Source organism: Furipterus horrens, unplaced genomic scaffold (assembly GCF_987537825.1).
Source record: "Furipterus horrens unplaced genomic scaffold, mFurHor1.1.pri manual_scaffold_3, whole genome shotgun sequence".
Taxonomy (NCBI): domain Eukaryota; kingdom Metazoa; phylum Chordata; class Mammalia; order Chiroptera; family Furipteridae; genus Furipterus; species Furipterus horrens.
Genome location: NW_028327173.1, coordinates 43,752,157 through 43,770,685, shown reverse-complemented (window position 1 = coordinate 43,770,685; position 18,529 = coordinate 43,752,157). Strand labels below are relative to the sequence as shown.

General features: G+C 40.4%; 1 protein-coding gene across 2 annotated transcripts in view; it reads right to left on the bottom strand.

The window, feature by feature from the left end:
* The window catches only part of NFIA (nuclear factor I A), a 362,734-nt gene that overhangs the window by 50,540 nt on the left and 293,665 nt on the right, over nt 1-18,529 (bottom strand). For both annotated transcript variants that reach the window (XM_090269546.1, XM_090269545.1), the window contains exons 8-9: nt 5,263-5,441; nt 2,616-2,781 (exon numbers count right to left, since the gene is read on the bottom strand). In XM_090269546.1, the coding sequence (XP_090125672.1) occupies nt 2,616-2,781; nt 5,263-5,441 (345 nt within the window). The remainder of the gene's footprint in view (nt 1-2,615; nt 2,782-5,262; nt 5,442-18,529) is intronic.

The window sequence follows — 18,529 nt, the reverse complement described above, 5'->3', positions numbered from 1 at the left end:
TCACACGGGGAGACAGGTGCTGGCAGGAAGCACAGCCATCTGGACCTGTATTCAGTCATTTCCACACAGGGGGGCAGGGCCTCTGTAGAAGGGCCTGGGTGGTCCAGCACTGCCAGCGTCTGGGTAGACTTGCCTGTGGAATTCAGCAGCATATTTACCCAGAGTTATAAACTAAATTCCCTAATAGTAGAGGTGATAGTCTGGTTTTCCATCTCATTTTTTTCTTGTATTTTCTTTAGCAACTGGTTCAGAAATCAAGGTGTGGACAAGGATATTTTGTGGGGGGCTGTCAATCTCTTCTCAACATGGACCAGTGGGCTTTGGGATTCTTAATCTGAGAGGCTTCTCCTATGCTATAAATGACAGGCCTCCCAGACTATCACTGTCACACTGATAAAGGAGAAGACAGTAAGGTGATATATGTTGCTGTGAAAGAACATATTACTGTGAATTCAGCAAGCCGGGGAAGCCCAGAAATGAAGGCCTAAATTTATGATGATAAAGCCTTTCTATGCCTTCCACTAGGTAAAAGTTTTGACAGATAATACAATGCTCCGATTTATTTGGTAGTGGTGTTTATCATGTCTGATTTCACACAATCCTGCCAGGTAGGTATTATCACCCATATTTTACAGATGAGAAGACCTGCGATTTGAGAAGAAACTAATAATGTGAAAGGTGGAGCTTTGAGCTCCTATCCTTTGGGCTTCGAAAGCTGCACACGGTATTTCCATTCTTCTGCGGTGACTCAGAAAAGCCCCACCCCCATTAGTAGAATACACACAATGAATGCATGAAACATTGGCTTGATAGTGGAAGTGAGGATATGTTTATGCAGAGTGGGTAGAATATTGCTACAAGGGTTTTAAAGGGCTGTGCCATTGTCCTGTACAGATAGGGAGGAGTGGAACAGAGAAGTGGCACACTGAGGCACATACAGGGACATTAAGTGTGTGGCTGCCAATCTGTAAGCCAATATCTCCAGTGACTGGAATTTAACAGAGTTTGGGGATGGTTATTTCTCTGACATGTTTGAAAATGTTACATAATAAGCAGGATACTGTATACCTAGGAGCCTCTGCTTTTCAGAAGCTTTTTTTTCTAAGCTGAGCTTCCAGATCTGTAGATCAAGCTTATCAATAGCTTGCTTCCTTTTTTGAAAAGTGTTGAACCACCTCCTACCAGGAGAAGTAAGTCTCCCCAAATTTGACCCTGAACTGTCAATGTTTTTGCTGTAAAGCCAGAATCCATGCACAATGCCACTCCCTTCTGCATGTATTATCAATGTGAATAAATACTAGATAACCCAAAGTTCGCTGTCAGACATGTCCCTGAGGGACTTTGGGCATTTTGTATTCAGTGTCCACAGAACTAAATCTAATAAAACACAGTCAACAGAGGCTCTTTGACCCTTTTCCACCTGTACCCAATACCGTTACATCCCCAGCACTGGAAGATAAGGAAGTTGAGGGTCTGGGATCATCCTCCACTACACTTATCTAAATGGCTGTCCAATCCCAAAAGCTTATGTCTATAAAACATCCCTCTCTTGAGCTCCCCTCCATTCAGCTTCTATAACTGCTACTCAAGTTCTTGATCTTAACACTTGTTTCCTGGTCTACTTTAATTTTTCCCCCAGCAGAGTCCCTGTGTCCATTGTCACCTCCTTTGAAGATCTCCCTGAAGACTTCCAATCCTTAGGGTCACTGTCACAGTTCCTACCCTTTCATACACTCTGATCCCTCTGTAAAGCTTTAGGAAAGATGCTCATCACACCCTTTGTCAAGGTTACTAGTCCATCCATCACCCAGCCATCATTGTTTTTGTCACTGTTCCAGGTACTAATAAAAGCCAACTTTGTGTGTTCAAGCTACTTTTGTCCCCTTGTGATCTCTAAAATATCAGGAGAACTGTTCTTCCTCTAACTCATCAAGTAATGATTCCTATCATCCAAAAAGGTTTTGAAAGCCTATATTGTCTGATCGCATGGTCCCAGACTATTCATAGAAGAGCCAAGTATTTTTTATTTCTGTCCAACTCTACCTTTTATCTCCTTCCTCTGCCATGCCTAGCCAACCAACTGCCGATGACTACTAGCTCATCAGATCCCTTCTGCCAACTCATACTTGTGGTGAGTGTTCAATGCGTACACTTTTGCATTGTTATTTTGATCTACACTTTTTTTTTTCTGTTTGACGAATGAGGTATATAACCTTCATGCTCATCAAGTGCATTCCTCTGGGACTGTAAGTTACTGGAAGACAGGGCTTTACAGAAGTATGAGGAATTTTTGCTAACAAAAATTCATACAAGCAGGTTCGGTTTGATAATTATGAGGGCAGCATTCAAAGCCACTCAAATAATATGCAAAACTTAATAGTTCATAACTTGATTTCAGTTCTGGGAATGTAATTACACCATTTTGTCCACCCCAACACTCATTCATTTCCACACCTAGAGTGGTGTTCACTTTGATTTGGTCTTGGCTCTGCTATAGCCATTGCTGGGGACCTGTGTCTATCACAGAGCCTATGCAGTGAGAGACTAAGCGGGGGTGTGGAGACAAATGCATAGAGCTTCATCAGGGACCGGCGCCTTGGCTCAGCCATACTTACTTGGTGAGGTGGGGGAGGCTGCACCTCCTTCTGTGGATGTGGTCGGAGGCTTCGTGTCCGGCACCGGCAGAGGCACGGGCCTGGCCATGGGCGGTGGCGGCGGCGGTGGCAACATTGGGGTGGGAAGGAATGGGTTGTGCACTTTGCCTTGGCTGCTCCCATTGGGCTGTGAGGGTGAGAACAAAACAAAACACGCACAAGAAAAAGAAGAAACAGACATGAACTATTAGCTGCTTCTGAAAACAGAAGATGCATTAGGACCCTTTTACATAAATTACTAAGTATTCTAGCTACTTGAATTCTCCCATAAGAGCAGATGGATAAAGATTTGTTGGGTTGTTCTTAAGGCATTCTACAGAAGTACAATCTTAGATACATTGGCTCAATGCATCCTAAACTTATTTTTGAATTACGTTGACCTTCTTTGCATCTGGTTCCGTGAAATGACCTGTAAACTTTTGCTTGGAATGTTTCAATTCTGCATGAAACACTACCTTTGTCATCAGTCTCATGATTATTAAATATTTATTTAATATATAAGTATTTAGAGATTGCAGAATTATTCCATGTCTATTTATATAGATATAATAAAGCTTTCTAAATGTGCATTTGAGATAAATACAGTTTATTTTCATTCCTCAAAGTTGGTATTATATAACACTTAATAAATACGTTAAGTAAATATACAAAATTTCTTACACAAATTGTATATCAGGCATAGAAACTTTAGAATTCAGTAGTTAAAATTTTGCTAAGAAAAAAATATTACTTGTAGCTTTGATTTAAATTATATTGTACACGCATATCCCATTAAGAGTCATATTTATTTAGTTGTCTAATGTTAGAACAACCAAATAACAGCTTTTTAACAAGAGAAATGTTCCCTCTGAAGAAAGCAATAAAATCCATTTTATTTTCAAGTTTTTCAAAAGAGTTGCATGAAAAGACCTGCCTTCAGGTCAAAATACAAAATCGGGCATTTGACAGTTATATAGGATGATGTCAAGACCATTTAAAAAAACAGTTAGAGCCCTGACCAGTGTGGCTCAGTTGGCTGGGTGTCCTCCTGCAAAGCGAAAGGTCGCCAGTTCGACTCGTAGTCGGGGCACATGCCTGGGTTGCAGTTTCAGTCCCCGGTGGTCGGGGCGCATACGAGAGGCAACCAATCCATGTTTCTCTCTCATATCGATGTTTTTCTCCCTCTCTTTTATCTCCCTTCCCCTCTCTCTAAGGATAAATCAATAAAATCTTTGAACAAAAAAAGAAGTTAGAAATTTAAAGGTCAGATGTTTGATTCAGCTTTTTCATGGTTTCCCAAGTGATTTTTCTGATTCCAGACTTCAGTGACGCTCTTCATGCAATAATAAGAGCTCGTATTTAGGCTATAGTCCTGAATCAAAATTCAGTTGCAGGAGACACTATTGTCCCTGGCTTTTAAGTTTAAGCTTAATAATTCTGCAGAGGCAGACTCACTGCCTCATCAACATTCACTTATATATTTAGTATTGTTCCTCAAAGACTATCTTGTCTGACAATCAGAATGCTATGCTTTCTTGCCAACAAACTTGCCTGAGTGTTATTTCTGAGTGGGCTAAAAGTCCATAAGTGAACCCTTTAAAATAAGCCAAGCAAATGAATACACAAGCAAAAAGAAAAAAGGCACCATATTGATTTGTTGTCTAGACAGAAATGTATCTGCTAACACATCACCAGACATTAGTCAAAGCTGCCTGTTCTGTCTCAGATATGCAGAATCAGGTATTTCTGCAAGGAGGAAAATCAGTGATAGGGCAATGTGATATAATATTTTAAATTAGGCAATAATAATTATGGCTAATCTGTGGCTTCATATGCAGTTATTGGGAAAAAAGGCTTCATGCTGGTCATCATTTTACTATTCATTATTATTATTATTGGCCTTGGGATACAGCTATCCATTGTAAATATTTAGACCTACACTGAAATAAAATTTGTAATTTTTAAAAATTACTTTTACATTTGGAATATTATTTCAAACTGTGATTGTTTGGGTTTTGTTGAGAAAAAAATAAAAACATTCATTTGAAACTACTGAATTCTGTTTAGCTTTATACAAAGATAAGTGGGAAAGATAACTACTTGCAGAAATAACAAACCATAATAAACTGTACTTCTAGTATCTTGAGTTCAAGTACTGGTCAACTTGATCTAAAGTGTTAGAAGACTGTATTTTTAAAAAATATCAACTTAGTTGATCTGAAACATCTGTGCCCCCTTATCCCCCTGCCCCTCCCTACCACCCCAAATCATTATTTAAAATTATTTGGTCTTTCTATTTTGTTAACTGTGTGAGCCCTCGGGTTAGTATGCATGAGGTGGAATTATCAACCCACGGACCTTAGAAGGTTATAGAGTTCACCCTTGAGATGATTTATATCCATAAACTTGACAGTTGCGAACTTAACACAAACACTGTTTTTAAATCCCGGCCAATCACTCTCAGAGTAAGTTAACTTTCCCACAATCTAGAATAAATATGACATTTACCCGCAGTTAGTCAGCACAACATTAGAGCACAATGTCACATGGTCATAAGGTCTCCCCTTGTTATTTTTACATTCAGTTAATATTTTAAAGAAATTGAAAAAAAAAAAAGAGGTTTCCTTACATTGAGGAACCCCACCTGTCCAGCCTGCTGACCAGCATCAGGGCAGACAAGTTGGACAAACTCTTTCAGCGTCTCCTGAGGGTGATAGCGGATGGCCGGGTGTGAGAAGTAAGGCCCAGGCTGCTGGATAATGGGTGACGTCGGAAAATGAAGAGTCGATGGTGTGGCATGTGGACTTGCTGTAGGGAAAGAAAATAGCAGCGTTAGGAAGAGAAAGACATGCCTTATCACAGTTTTTAAATCCGATTCAATGCCCTCCCTTTTATCCTGACCCCATTCGTAGTATTGCTCACGTGACGGACCTCAGCACTGGAGAGGTCCGATACGTTTTCTTCCTTACGGCTCTAAGACAGACACGGAGGTTAGATTAGGGGAGAGTTTCAAGCTGTCTTTCCATTTTCAGTGGACATGAGTTATAAAGGCATTAATAATCCTTGGTGAAGCTGAAGATTATTCATTACCTTAAGAGCTCTTTTAATGAAGCAAGCAATAAAAAATGTATTTGGTAGATTAGACCTGATTTAACTGACATTACATATGACAAATTCTAGTTTGCACATATGGACCCCCTTTCATGCTGAGCAATACATAGGCAATAATTCATTGTTAAAGCTCTTATATCCCTTTCAAGGAAATTTCTAGGGACTAATTCAGGATGAAATTTTTTTGAAGTATGTAGTAAATGATCACTTAATGAACCTGTGCAATTTGGGTGCCTCACTTTACATGGAAGGTTTGTCACTTTTTTTTTTTTTGCCACTTAAAGCCAAACTCAGAAATGCATAATGTTGAGAGCAGGAGAACCCACAGGCTGAGCCTAGGCAGTGACTCCTGCTAAACTGTTGGCCTTTTGCTCCTAAGGACTGATAAAAAGATTCAGAAAACTGTTATTCCCTTATATTTGAACACTGCTAAATTTTACTGGCACATACACAAAAATGCTAACATTAGATTTAAAAACTTATGTGAGGTGCTGAATAATTTTTCTGAGAGAACTTCTGCCCTTGAGTTGGAAGGGTGATGGATAAAGCCTCCTGCAGTTTAAGAGCAGACCGTGGGGAGGACTGCAGATACTCAGGGCAAGGAATGCCAGGCTAGCTGCTCTCACTTCTCAGTGAGGGCCAGAGCAAACAGCAGAGGAGAGTATTTATCTTTTCTCACTTTTCTTTAAACTCAAGCAGCCCCTGCAAAGAGAAAACAAAGGAATACTCCAAATTTGGGAGAATAAAATTTTCCTAATACTGAGGGTGACTCATCCAAGAGAAGAGAAACCTAAGCAAGACAGGCCACCCTTTCTCCCACTCCCCCGTCAGCGTGGCTGAGGACCATAAGAAAGGATGCGTCCCTATGGACCTCCAGGTGTGGGTTTTTTGTTCCTTACTGGGAGAGCTTTAGGATTGTGGAGTTCTCTGAATAATAATTGGAATGGCTACGATTTTCTGTAGTTTTTAAAGAGTGGAAAGTGGGGTTGGGAGAAGAAGCAACTGTCCGGTCCCCGTCTTGCAGATGACGTAATGGGACCCTTTCATTCATGTGACCTTTAATTTATCCAGTAAGTATTCACAGGCTCCGACTTCGGGCTTGGGATGCAGAATTGAGCCAACACAAAGTTTTGTCTTCAATCATACAGTTGAAGGCATTTTGAACATAACCTATTCAAACCAGAGTTCTTGTCACCATCCAGCCCTTGTACTTGCTCCTCTCCTAGTCTTCTTTACCTTAGTAAACAGTTTTTTCCATCCACTTAATGCTTTACTGTCATATCCCCAGAACATATCTGGCACTCAATTAATATCTATCAATAGTACAATGAATGACTGAATACATGAGTGGTGGAGAAATTAATAAAATCACCATGTAATTAAATATGAATTTAAAACTTTTTTAAAAATCTGCCAAAGATCCAGGGATCTTATAGACAAACTGATCAAACTTAGGACTTCATACAATGAATGATAAATCTTGGGATCCAGATAGTCTCTGAATTAAAAGCTACAAACTAAAAACTTAATCGGCCCTGGTCATCTTTTATTCTGCAACTGTGCAGTGTAAAAGAACCAAAAGAATTTTTTTTTTCATCTGATATGGTATGTTCTAATTTGCTGGTAGCAACGCACCTTGACCCAGTGCCCTGCATTTGGCTCAACAGTTTTTAGTTAGGGATGGAATGTGGCATTTCCCAAATGAGGCCGGGAATGTACTGAGCATAACAACTTTTGCAGCATGTAAATGACTACGGTGGCAACTCCATTGTCAAGGCCCCTGGGAGCAGACCTTAATGATAAAGTGGCAATGTTTTAGGTGCTTAATAAAAAGTGATGAGTGATTGTTAGATTATGATATCATGGTGGCCAACAGAGAATGATGCCCAATGGAAAAATTCACTTGAGCAAAGATCAGGCCGATCAAAGTGAATGAGCCTTGATAGAGGAAACAATTCAACAGGATCTTGGAATCCCTCTCTTACTTGTTAATAAAACTCCTCAGCTCCTTTTTGTTGTTGTTAAATATGTAAAAGAAAACCATTAACAACTTAAATTTAGACCTTAGTTTCCCTGGCCAGGTAGCTCACTCAGTTGGTTAGAGTATTGTCTTGATACCCCAAGGTTGTGGGCTCAATCCCTGGTCAGGGCACATATAAGAAGCAACTGATGAATGCATAAATTTAGACCTTAGTTTCTTTGTTATATTTCACTTAAAACAATTTAGTCACCTTTTCCTTGTGGCATAGAGTTTAACAGAAACCTGAGAATACATGGTACTATATGGAGTTAATTCTACAATAACTAATTTATAAGAATCAATTAATTCTTAATTAATACCAGGAAATCATTTAGCCTACAGATTCTGATTAGACAGCTGCTGAGTCTGCATTTCAAAGGGTCATCCTTCACAACCCCTGCTTTCTCATGCCTCACACTTTCTGGTTCAGCCATCAGGTCACTGTAGAACTGGGGATAAATCATTCAAGATCCCAAGCTTTAATTTCTTCAAGCAGAAACCAGTGTTATAGACATTGCAAAGTTACGTTAAATATGATTAAATATATGCTCTTTTTCTGGATAACCTGCCAGTCATGCTCTTCCACTGAACAATGAGAGCCATAAGTTTCCTCCATTGCTCTAAAGCTCGGACTTAAGATTTCAATGTGGGCTAAATTGGTTTTTTCTTCTATTCCATTTCTTGTTTTCTCTCTTTTATCTTGGATTAGATGTTTTTAGAGTCCCTAAGTATTTGTCTAAATAGTCTAAAATTATTTCAGAAAGTGTCAATGGGGTGAAATGAATCAATCACTCAATCAGTAAAATTCATTAAGTGTATTCTGAGATTGTCATATCAGGCCCTATAAAAGAAGCCTATTATGAATCTGGCGTGGGGCTAATGCCATGCACAAAGAATGGTATGAATCCAAATTTCTGATAAAGAAAAACATTTCTTATGGATGTGTGTGTGTGTGAGTAGTTGACACAATAAAAAACTATAGCACATTATGTAAATGTATATTTAGAGCCTTTAAAATGTGCATTATTTACTTGAGAGTCAATAAAGGCTTTTCTCAAGTGGTTACAGTTATTGCAGTGAATCCATCTGCATCCATGTTGATGTTAATACAATTTTGTGTATTAAAAGGCACTACAAAATTGGCTGCTTCTGGGGTCTGATACTCTAAGTACCCTAGGCCAGGAGCAGCAGAGTGTCAGAAACACTCCCCTCTTGAAGGATCTCACTACTGTTTTAAACTTTAACCACAGGCCAGACTTGTTTAGAACAACTGTTTGGGATTTTCACAAGGAATTAAAATAAGATGGGAAGGAAGAAAATTAGATTAGGTTACTTGGCTGGAACAGCACTACCTATATATTCTGAACAAAGTTGCCACAATTAAAGAAATAGAGAACCAGAATTTCCCAAAGGGTGTACGGCTCAGTTATTTATTACAAAATGATCATATTACTGGATACTTAGTACAAAAAGAAAGCAGGTCAGGCAGATTAGTTGACTTGTTTGTACTCCTCCCGCCCCCCAGTTCTTTAAAACACTCTCTTGCTTTTAGCTTGCAAGAAACAATTTTAAAATTTAATATAATTTAACATATAAATATTTAACTTAAAATGCTTCCTCCTTTAAAGTAGAACCGATTAAGACTAGGGAAGGGGAAGGTCAAGGTCATTACTATAATATATCACTGTGCGTTGAGAGACTTATAAGATCCAACAAGTGATTCTCAGTCTGAGAGCCCACTGTATGGAGGTCATATGTGCCTTTAGACACATATTCTAGCTAAAAGATGATGATGTCAGGGAGGCATAGCCAGATGAATTCTGAACCTTGTATTTCATTATACATTTTAGGAAAGAAAAAGGGACAGAAAGCAATCCCTCCTTACGATTTTCAGTGGTTTTGCCTAAACTCAACCTCCAAGAATTGTAATAACCCTCTCACATCTTTCCTCAAACCAAAATTTCACAGGTTGAAATATGTTCTTCTTTTTATCCCTGACCTTGTCTGAATTGCTTTATTCTTTGTCCATGAACTGTTGCAGATTCTCACAGACTGGACAGAGACTCAGATTCTTTTCATGTTAGCATTTGCTTCCTGGCATCATCTAACTCCTACTCTGTGCTATGGGCAGCTCCAATGAGAAGCTTTCTAGAGAGGGGCACAACAATAAAATCTAATCCCCCCCGCTTCAGGTGCAGCGTGCTCTCACGGCAGTGCTACACAAAGCCTTCATCCCTTCCAGAACAGAATGATCAATCCTAAATTCTGGTGTTTGCAAAACTTCACAGTCTCACCATTAATCAACACTGGGCCAGTGGCAACAGGTGAGAGGCCACACCGCTTCTCTCTGTTAGCACTGTTACAAGGGAAAGCGACTCATCTGTCTTCAGCAGAAAGATGTTCTTTAGACTCCAATAACCATTTCCATGGAGTAAAAGGTGGCATTGAGAATTCCTGACTACTTTATATTTAGAAATAAAGATTGTAATAGGGCAGAGCTCTAAAAAAAAAGGAAGTGGAAGAAAAAGAAAGTACTTAAAAAAAAAAGTCTTCCATAAGGGCAAATGGAACTTCAATCTTTTGGGTTGTCAACTACTATGTACTTTGCTTCTTCAGAAATTCAAAACCACAATGTATAACACCATTATAGCCTACCTAAAGCTGAGAAATCCATCTTAATGGCCCATCGCTATCATTTATAAATCATGCACGAGTCAGACCTGCCACTTATGAAAGCCCAGGAGTTTGAAGTTATGGGATTTATTTTAAGAGAGACAAGGAATGAGGAATTGGCAGTGGGTTTCAAAACTTTAGGAGGCAGAACCCTTTCTAAATAACAACCGTTGACTCAAGGCAAGCGAAGGTTTTCAAAACATATAGTACATGTGGTTAATATCACCAAGATGCATGTGAAAGGACCTGGGTATGTCAAATGAGAGAAATATGTGGCACTGCATGGTGACTTGGGAAACACCAGTATTTTTATATTATTGCTACCAGACAAAGTAACTTTATGTTACAATAGATTTCCAAGACGGTTGTTGTATTCTATTCCATTTGAATGAAGGGGATCTTCAGGGTGGAGATCAAATTTCAATGTCTTTTGAGAAAACACGAGCACATACAAGGGGCAAGGTGGAAAAGGGAGAGGGAGGTGGTGGGGGAGAGGCGCCAAGGTCTTCTAAATTTTTTATTGAGATCAATTTGAGCTACTTAAAGACCTTTCTTGCTCAAATACCCTCGCTTATAGTCTAGACCAGGAGTTGGCAAACATTTTCTGTGAAGGCCAGAGAGTAAGTTGTTTAGGCTTTGCAGGCCTCATGGTGTCTGTTGCAATTACTCAACTTACTACTCTAGTGCAGAAGCAGCCATAGATATTACATAAACAAGTGAATGTGACCGTGTTCCAATAAAATTTTATTTTTGAAAACAGAGGGCTGAACCTGACTTGTGGCCAGTTTGCTGGCCCCTGGTGCAGACCCACATTATTCCTGTTCATTTTCCAAACACCTGCCACACTCTGCTTGTATGCTGAGCGCTTGACAATCACTGTTCCTTCTACCTCTTGCCTACCAAACTGTGTCTTTGCCCCAGCGGGCCTTTCTGCTAAAGCCTCACCTTTCTGAAGTTTCCCTAAGACAATCTGCTTGCTTTCTACATCTCACTAACTACCCATTGTAAGCTTTTCTTTTTTTCTTTATTGAGAGTTTGTATCTTTTGACCACCTTCACCCAGTTCCCCTCCCCTCCCCCATCACTGTAGCTCTTTGAATGTCCCACTTCACCACTATTTAACACACCTTGGTCTGTGCTGGTTTCTCAAATCTGTGTGTGTGTATCATTTCAAGTTAAACCCAGGAGCCACAAAAGTAGAGTGGTAAAATGTGAGGACCGTGGGCTTTGGAGTCAGAGAGACATGGTTAACCTCTAGCTCTGTCACTTACCAGCCATGCTTCAAGTTTCTGAACTTCTCTATGACTCAGTTTTACAATCTGTATCATAGAGCTAATAATAGTTCATAGATTTGCTACGCGGATTAGATGAGGCAATGTACATAAAGCATATGGCATAGTTCCTGACTATATGGTTCAGTGATCAATACATAGTTTCTGTTATTGGTTATATTATTACAGGTAATGATGGGGATGGGAAATGAATCAAATGGAATTTGATCATATGTGCTGATTGCAGAACACACAGGGAAAAGAATGGTAAGAGTGAGAGGCGCCTGTTGCCTATCTGTCTCTTATAGATAAATGAAAACAAATATTGATGAAAGTATCATATGTACTGTCAGTATGAATACGAAGTTCTTGAAAAAGATTCCATAAATAACAAAAAAAAGTTTTTTGAAAGATCTGGGGTATAGTTTAGGATAATTTTCTACTTAGATAAAAAGACTTGGGTGTTAGTTTTGTTTCTGCCACAACCTGGCTTATAAGTGTGGGCAACTTCTCTCTCCTCTAGTTCTCTCTTCTGCAAAATAAGGAGTACGAACTAAGCAACTGCTAAAGCTCACCGAGCTGTACCTTTCACTGGCATAGAGAATTCCGCCTGTGGGATTACACTTACAAATAATTCTGTACAATTGACGCATAGTAATAACACTAAAATCTAAAAAACATGAAACAAGGGAGCATGTGTCTTTTAAAAGAAATTATTTTTTAAAAGTGTTTCTGGGGTATTAAGTTCTAGAGTACCTCTGAGATACCTGGCTTTGGGAAGGCTGTACTATTCAGTTTTAAAAACCCCAAGTGCGCTAGTTCAAGCTCTGTGAGATGGCGCTCCAGCCTCCGGATGCTGACAGGACCTCTTCTCTGAACGTACTGTATCCCTGCACTAACTGCCCAAGCTGCCATGGTGGTTGATGTGAAATGCGGTCAAATACCACACAACAGCTGGGATTATCGGAGACACGAACAATGACGGTATAATAAGCAAAGCTGACAAGACTCCAGTTCTATAAAGGGAATATGAGCTTTTGCATATTATGCAAGCAATACTAGGTGATAAGAAATGAAGAAGAAAATCAAAACATGAAAAAGAAAATCCAACCCCTATAGACTGGATGATCACAGAGGTTAACTGAATGAGGCAGGGAATTCGGTAATGATCTGGTGGAAGTGTGCTGGGATTACAAACTGCAGTCATAGAAGAGAATTTCAAAAGTAAAATCCATAGATGCATTACAGCCTCTTGGAGGACTGCCAAGTGCTGGGACCGGTGCTCTTTGAAGATCTTTGCTGATATTAAAAAACAAAAAGGCAAAAACAAGCAAATAAGCAAACAAAACCCGAGGACAAACACAAAGTCACGGTGGGTTTGCAGCACTGCCCCACCAAGCGGCCAGGCTCACACTGTTGTTCAAGCCCCTCTCCTGAGCCATTGGTTACTTTCAAAGTATCCTCCTGAACGTGGAGTAGCTTCCCAGATTCACCCAATGGGATATAAGGATTTAGTCCCACTGTTGGTAGATTTTATACAAGGGGAGGAAGCATGAGAAAAATCAGTCTGGGGTTTGAAGTCAGGGGATCAAGTATTTTTTTAAAATTTAATTTATCTAATTTTTCAATTACAGTTGACATGCAATACTATATTAGTTTCAGGTGTACAACACAGTGATTAGACATTTATGTAACTTACGAAGTGATCACCCTGATACGTCTAATACCAATTTGACACCACACACGGTTATTACAATATTACTGACTATATTCCGTATGCTGTACTTTACACATGGAATCAAGTTTCTATCCCAGGTTGGGTATCAACTAGCCCTGTGTCAGCCTCCTATGTGCCTGAGCCTTTGCTACTGCAAAAGGGAAACTATATGTCTGTGTGAGTGTTTTAGAGCTCAGTTATTCTGGGTTTGAAATCAGTCACTCCCTGTTTTAATGTAGGCAAAGTTACCTAACATTTCTGAGCCTGCATTTAAATTGGGTAAACTGGGACAAATAAAGAATTTTCTTCTGAAGATTTTAATTAGTGTATGTAGGTGCCTAACAGACAGTGGGGCTCACTCATTTAAAAAGAATGTGTCGAGAATCTACTATGTTCCAGACAGGCTGCTAGACTCTGATTTATTCATTATTCTTAGAATTGTTTTTTATAATAAATTAAGATGTATGAAAAGTAATCAGAGCATACAATGCAAGGGGACGACACAAGATAAATGGAGGTCCCTGGCACGGACTCATCATTACTTCTCCAAGGCCTGGATTTTACTGCAGAAGTCAGTCACTGGGCTGGTGAGTGATATGAGCCCACTGCCCAGTGCTCAGGACAGCTCTGTTCTTATCTCTTGCCAGGAACAGTTATTAGCTTGCCTGCCCAGCAGTCCTTCACCCTTTCCCCTGGAGACAGAGCCTTAATGTTTCTTTGGGTAACTATCCTTCCCTTGGCCTCAACCTGTGAGGTTGGGAGGACTTAACCCTGCCCTCTGGCTCTTAGGTGGGCATGTAACCGAGACATAAGGATTGTTTTAAGTGAGCAAAGGACCCAAACCGGGCTGACCAGAGCCATAAGCATCCATGAGCAGGACCTTTCCTTAATCTACTCTGAAAAGCTGTTCCCTTTCCCTTGCGATTGTTACATTGGTGGGGACTATACCTGGAGCTGATCACCTCTTTAGTGCCACAGTCTGGGGAGAGTTAACCTAAGAGTGAAGCTCACACAAACAACAGAAGAGCTGAGAGAGAGAAATATGGAGATTTCTGAAGGTATCACCTGAGCATCTGGATCCAGCTCTACCTGATGCCATAACCTCCAGACTCTTTAGTTATATGCATCAATCCATGATTTTCTTTTGGAGCAGTTTGGTTGGTTTTCTTTCACTTGTAAGAATATTTCACTTGAAAGAGTCCTTACTAACATATTGTGTGTTCATTACTGGGTATGTAACCATTCGACAACTTTTATTTTGGTATTCAAGAATCTGGGGATTCAAGATGACCTAGAGAAGTCCCTCAGGGATGACAAGGTTCTCTAGATTCATATTGCATGCCAACGAAAGGGACCCACACAGACTGACCCAAATAAACCCAAATCCCCACAAATCCTTTAAATACCTGTGCTATATTATATTAACCCTTTCTTGTATGCCCCACTAATTAATCTCATCCTAGTAATAATTACTTGTTTAATGTCTGTCTGTTCTGCAGATTGTCCGGGCAGGACTGGCTCCTGTGGTTTGTTCCCTAGGACCTAGTACAGTGCTTGACAGGTGATAAGTGCTAATAATTATTTGCTGAATTGGTTCTCGTAAGACAGATCCTTGTAAACAACAGAGGTGCTTACCCATTTAGCAAGAGCCATCCCTGAATGAAGACCTGCCAAAGCAAAGTCTCCACCATGGCTAAAGGGCTACCCATCGCGGGAGACGGGCCACTTGCCCCACTGCGGAGATTCTCCTGTCCTTTCAGCTGAACAAGAGTGATGGGAGAAGGTAACCCGGCTGGCTCTCTTCCCCAAGACCACACCTCCTCTTCTAGGCATGTGTGGCTCCCCCCAGGAGAGGAGAGGCACAGACTCCTTCTGGACCCACATGAGCAAAGCTGAGAGAACTGGGGACAGGGAGTGAGGAATGAAGGACCTGCAGATCCTTTCAAGAGAACCACATACAAAGGAAGTAAACAACAATATGTAGACAGGGGGAATCTGGTAAATAGTTCATTAATATTTAGTAGCATACTTACTACATAATCAGAGAAGGAAAACTCTGACTCCAAAAAACCTCCGCTGCCTTGCGGCATACCTCTTCAGGGGAAAGGCTAAGGGAGTAAACCCCGACAGAAAATCCGGAGCCGGAGTCCCTAAGGCGGTTTGACGTTGTAGTCAACACCGGCAACTCCTGCGGCGCACCTGAAGCCAAGCTGTATTGACTCCGTCTTTCCCTTGGACCCTTCAGCTGCGAAGAGAGGGGGGGTCTGCTGCATGGGCAACAGCAGACCCTCCATATCACCCTGCCCAGGCTCTGTAGCTTCAGCTTCACTGGAGAGGACACTCCAGCGTCATCGCAAGATGTCGATTCAACATGGGAGGAGACAGATACCGTGTCACTCCCGAGTCAGACTGCACAGCCATTCTCGGCGGTGCAGATAGACTCTTAAGGAGCTACACCATCCTCTCTCGAGACGGACGGCTGTCGACGACTTACTACATACTAAGCCCTTTCCATATGACATTTCACTGCCTTCGCCTAGTTTTGTACTAGGTGGGAAGTAGCGGGGAGGGGACTTACACAAGCTTACTCAGATCCCAAGTGGCTGGCCAGCACCTGACTTCTCTCCTGGCTGACTCCATAGACCATGCTCTCCCACTGCACTCTGCTACTCCCATTTGAATTATTTTTCAGAGGTCAAATGGTTTATTTCCTTCCAGAAATTTTTGTTCATAGGTCCCATAGGATTGTATTACAACCTGGCAACTTAGATGTTCCTCACACTTGTCCTGCACACAAGAAAAAGGAATTGTTTGGGGGAGAAAGCAACCACCACTGAATATGAAGAAATTGTAAGTAATAAATGTAAATTTACTGCAGAATTATACATTTTTAAAACATTCCATCCATGTGGTTAAAAACACCAGTTTCGACAATAGAAAGGATGCAGCAAGAAATGGGTGACTCTTGTGATATTGCAGCCACATTAATAGGGCTGTGCCTTCCCATTTCAAATATCAGTGCTCACCCCTCTTTGCCTACATGGATGATAAGCTGATACTACATAAACATTGTTAAAGCTACAGTTCCATGCTACAGTAATTCACTTAACTTTAACATGATTTATGGTTCTGTCAATAGGAAAGGTTGAAAACCCTGCACTGAAGCTTAAATGTGAGCTTCATATTTAAAACAGCAATTGTGTGTGTGTTTGTGTATGTGTGTGTGTGTGTGTGTGTGTATGTGATAGAAGGAAACAGTCTGCATAAAGAGGAGAATACAAGTCTAATATTGACTTTTTCTATTCTGAAAAAAGAAACATAGAGAATGGGTCTAAATGTGGAATCAACATTATATTAAGCTAAACCAGAAAATAAAGAACTGCTAGAGATTTATCTGATTATGTGAGTAATAGTACAAATGATACCCAGAAGTGTTATCAAAAGAGGATGTCTAAAAAACCTTGTGCGTAACCGCTGTCTTCACTGCGTATGCATATATAGGTCTATGGTGTGTGTGTGTGTGTGTGTGTGTGTGACAGAGAGAGAGAGAGAGAGAGAGAGAGAATGGGGGGGGGGAGAAAGAGAGAGAGAGGAGCGCTTCCAAAGGACAGCAGCTGCTTTTGTCAAGATGAGTTTAAATGCAGGTCCACATGGTTAATCACCCTATTCTCTCTGGCTCTCACCCTGGGGGCATTTTGCCTCTTTAAGGGATTAAGGAGCCAATTGATTTTACTGCTCTAACCTGTCCTCTTTGGGGACAACATGCTAAACCTATGCCACTGCGGAAGAACTCTTTTTAGAAGTTTGCTGTGGGGATGACAAATTAACCCAGCAGGGTGTCCCACACGTCTATCTCAGTACGAATTATTAGTGTAATAGAGCTTTTAGTTATGCATTTACCTAGTAATTATTGAATGTTACACAAAACCAAGCAGAGCAGCCCTGGCCCTTTATGAGGCTGGCTCAGTGGGTGGCCTTACAGTTAATTTAGGGTAGTTCTCCACCAAGCAGTTCGCTTGCAGACAAATTAGCTGAACAGCCTTCTCCTTTAAATATTTTCCACGTCACAGTGAAACTCTTTACAATACAATAAAGGTACAGTTTTAATTACACGCTTCCTGACTTTTGTTTAGTTGTAGTTTTAAAACATTTGCTGGCATTGTGTTTTTTTTTTTTTTCCTTTCTTTTAGCTGGACAGTAATAGCTGATTGTAAGTCTCTGGCTAATGAATTTAATAATTTCCTGAACTGGGACTTAAAGGGCCTTTGCTGAAAAGCTGCTTTTCCTCTTCACTATCTAGTTCCTTCAAATTCCATGGACACAGTTTCCCATTGGGCTGGGCACTGGCACTTGAGCTAACCTTGACTGACGTTCACAAGCCCTGTTACTTCTCTTTTCAACACTCCTCAAAGGTGGGAGTAGTTAGGTCTGTGATACCTGCATTTAAAAACCAATCCTGGAAATTCTTTTTCTAGAAAGACGACGTACTATTTTCTCCAATGACATACTCCAATAATAAATAAATACCTTGTGTCTGTTGGCAGATGTTTCAGCACCTTGTTAGCAACAGGTACTTAATTGCTTCTCATTTTCCTGAGATGATTCAATTGCATTAAACCAGGAGAAACAAATTAGATTCAGCTCCAGTGAAAGGAGCACCAGCATGTTCTACAACTAAGTTAAAAGCTATCCTAAAAGGCAAAGAAGTCTGCAGATATGATGCAAGAGAGCTGAACAGATTCAAATATTTATGGGAGTCCATGCCAAGGGAGGGGCGCCATGGTTATGGTAGCAATGAAGCACTAAGAAATATTTCTTCTGAAAGGTCCTTAGTTTGGATAGAAAAATTTATAATACCACAACAAATATAAAAAAGGGGACCAAGTCATTTTGAATTCAGCATTTCTCTTAATGCCTATCAAGGTAGAAGTTCCTCTAAATGAAAATAAGGCAAATAAATATTGAGCACTTGATTCAACCTGCTATGCGCCTCCCTCAACACTACTAAAGATACATGCACTTGCGTATTATATTATTATCACACACAGGGGATGAAAAGAACTCCCTGTTATTCCCAAACTTTCTCTTCGCTTTCCTTCAATCAG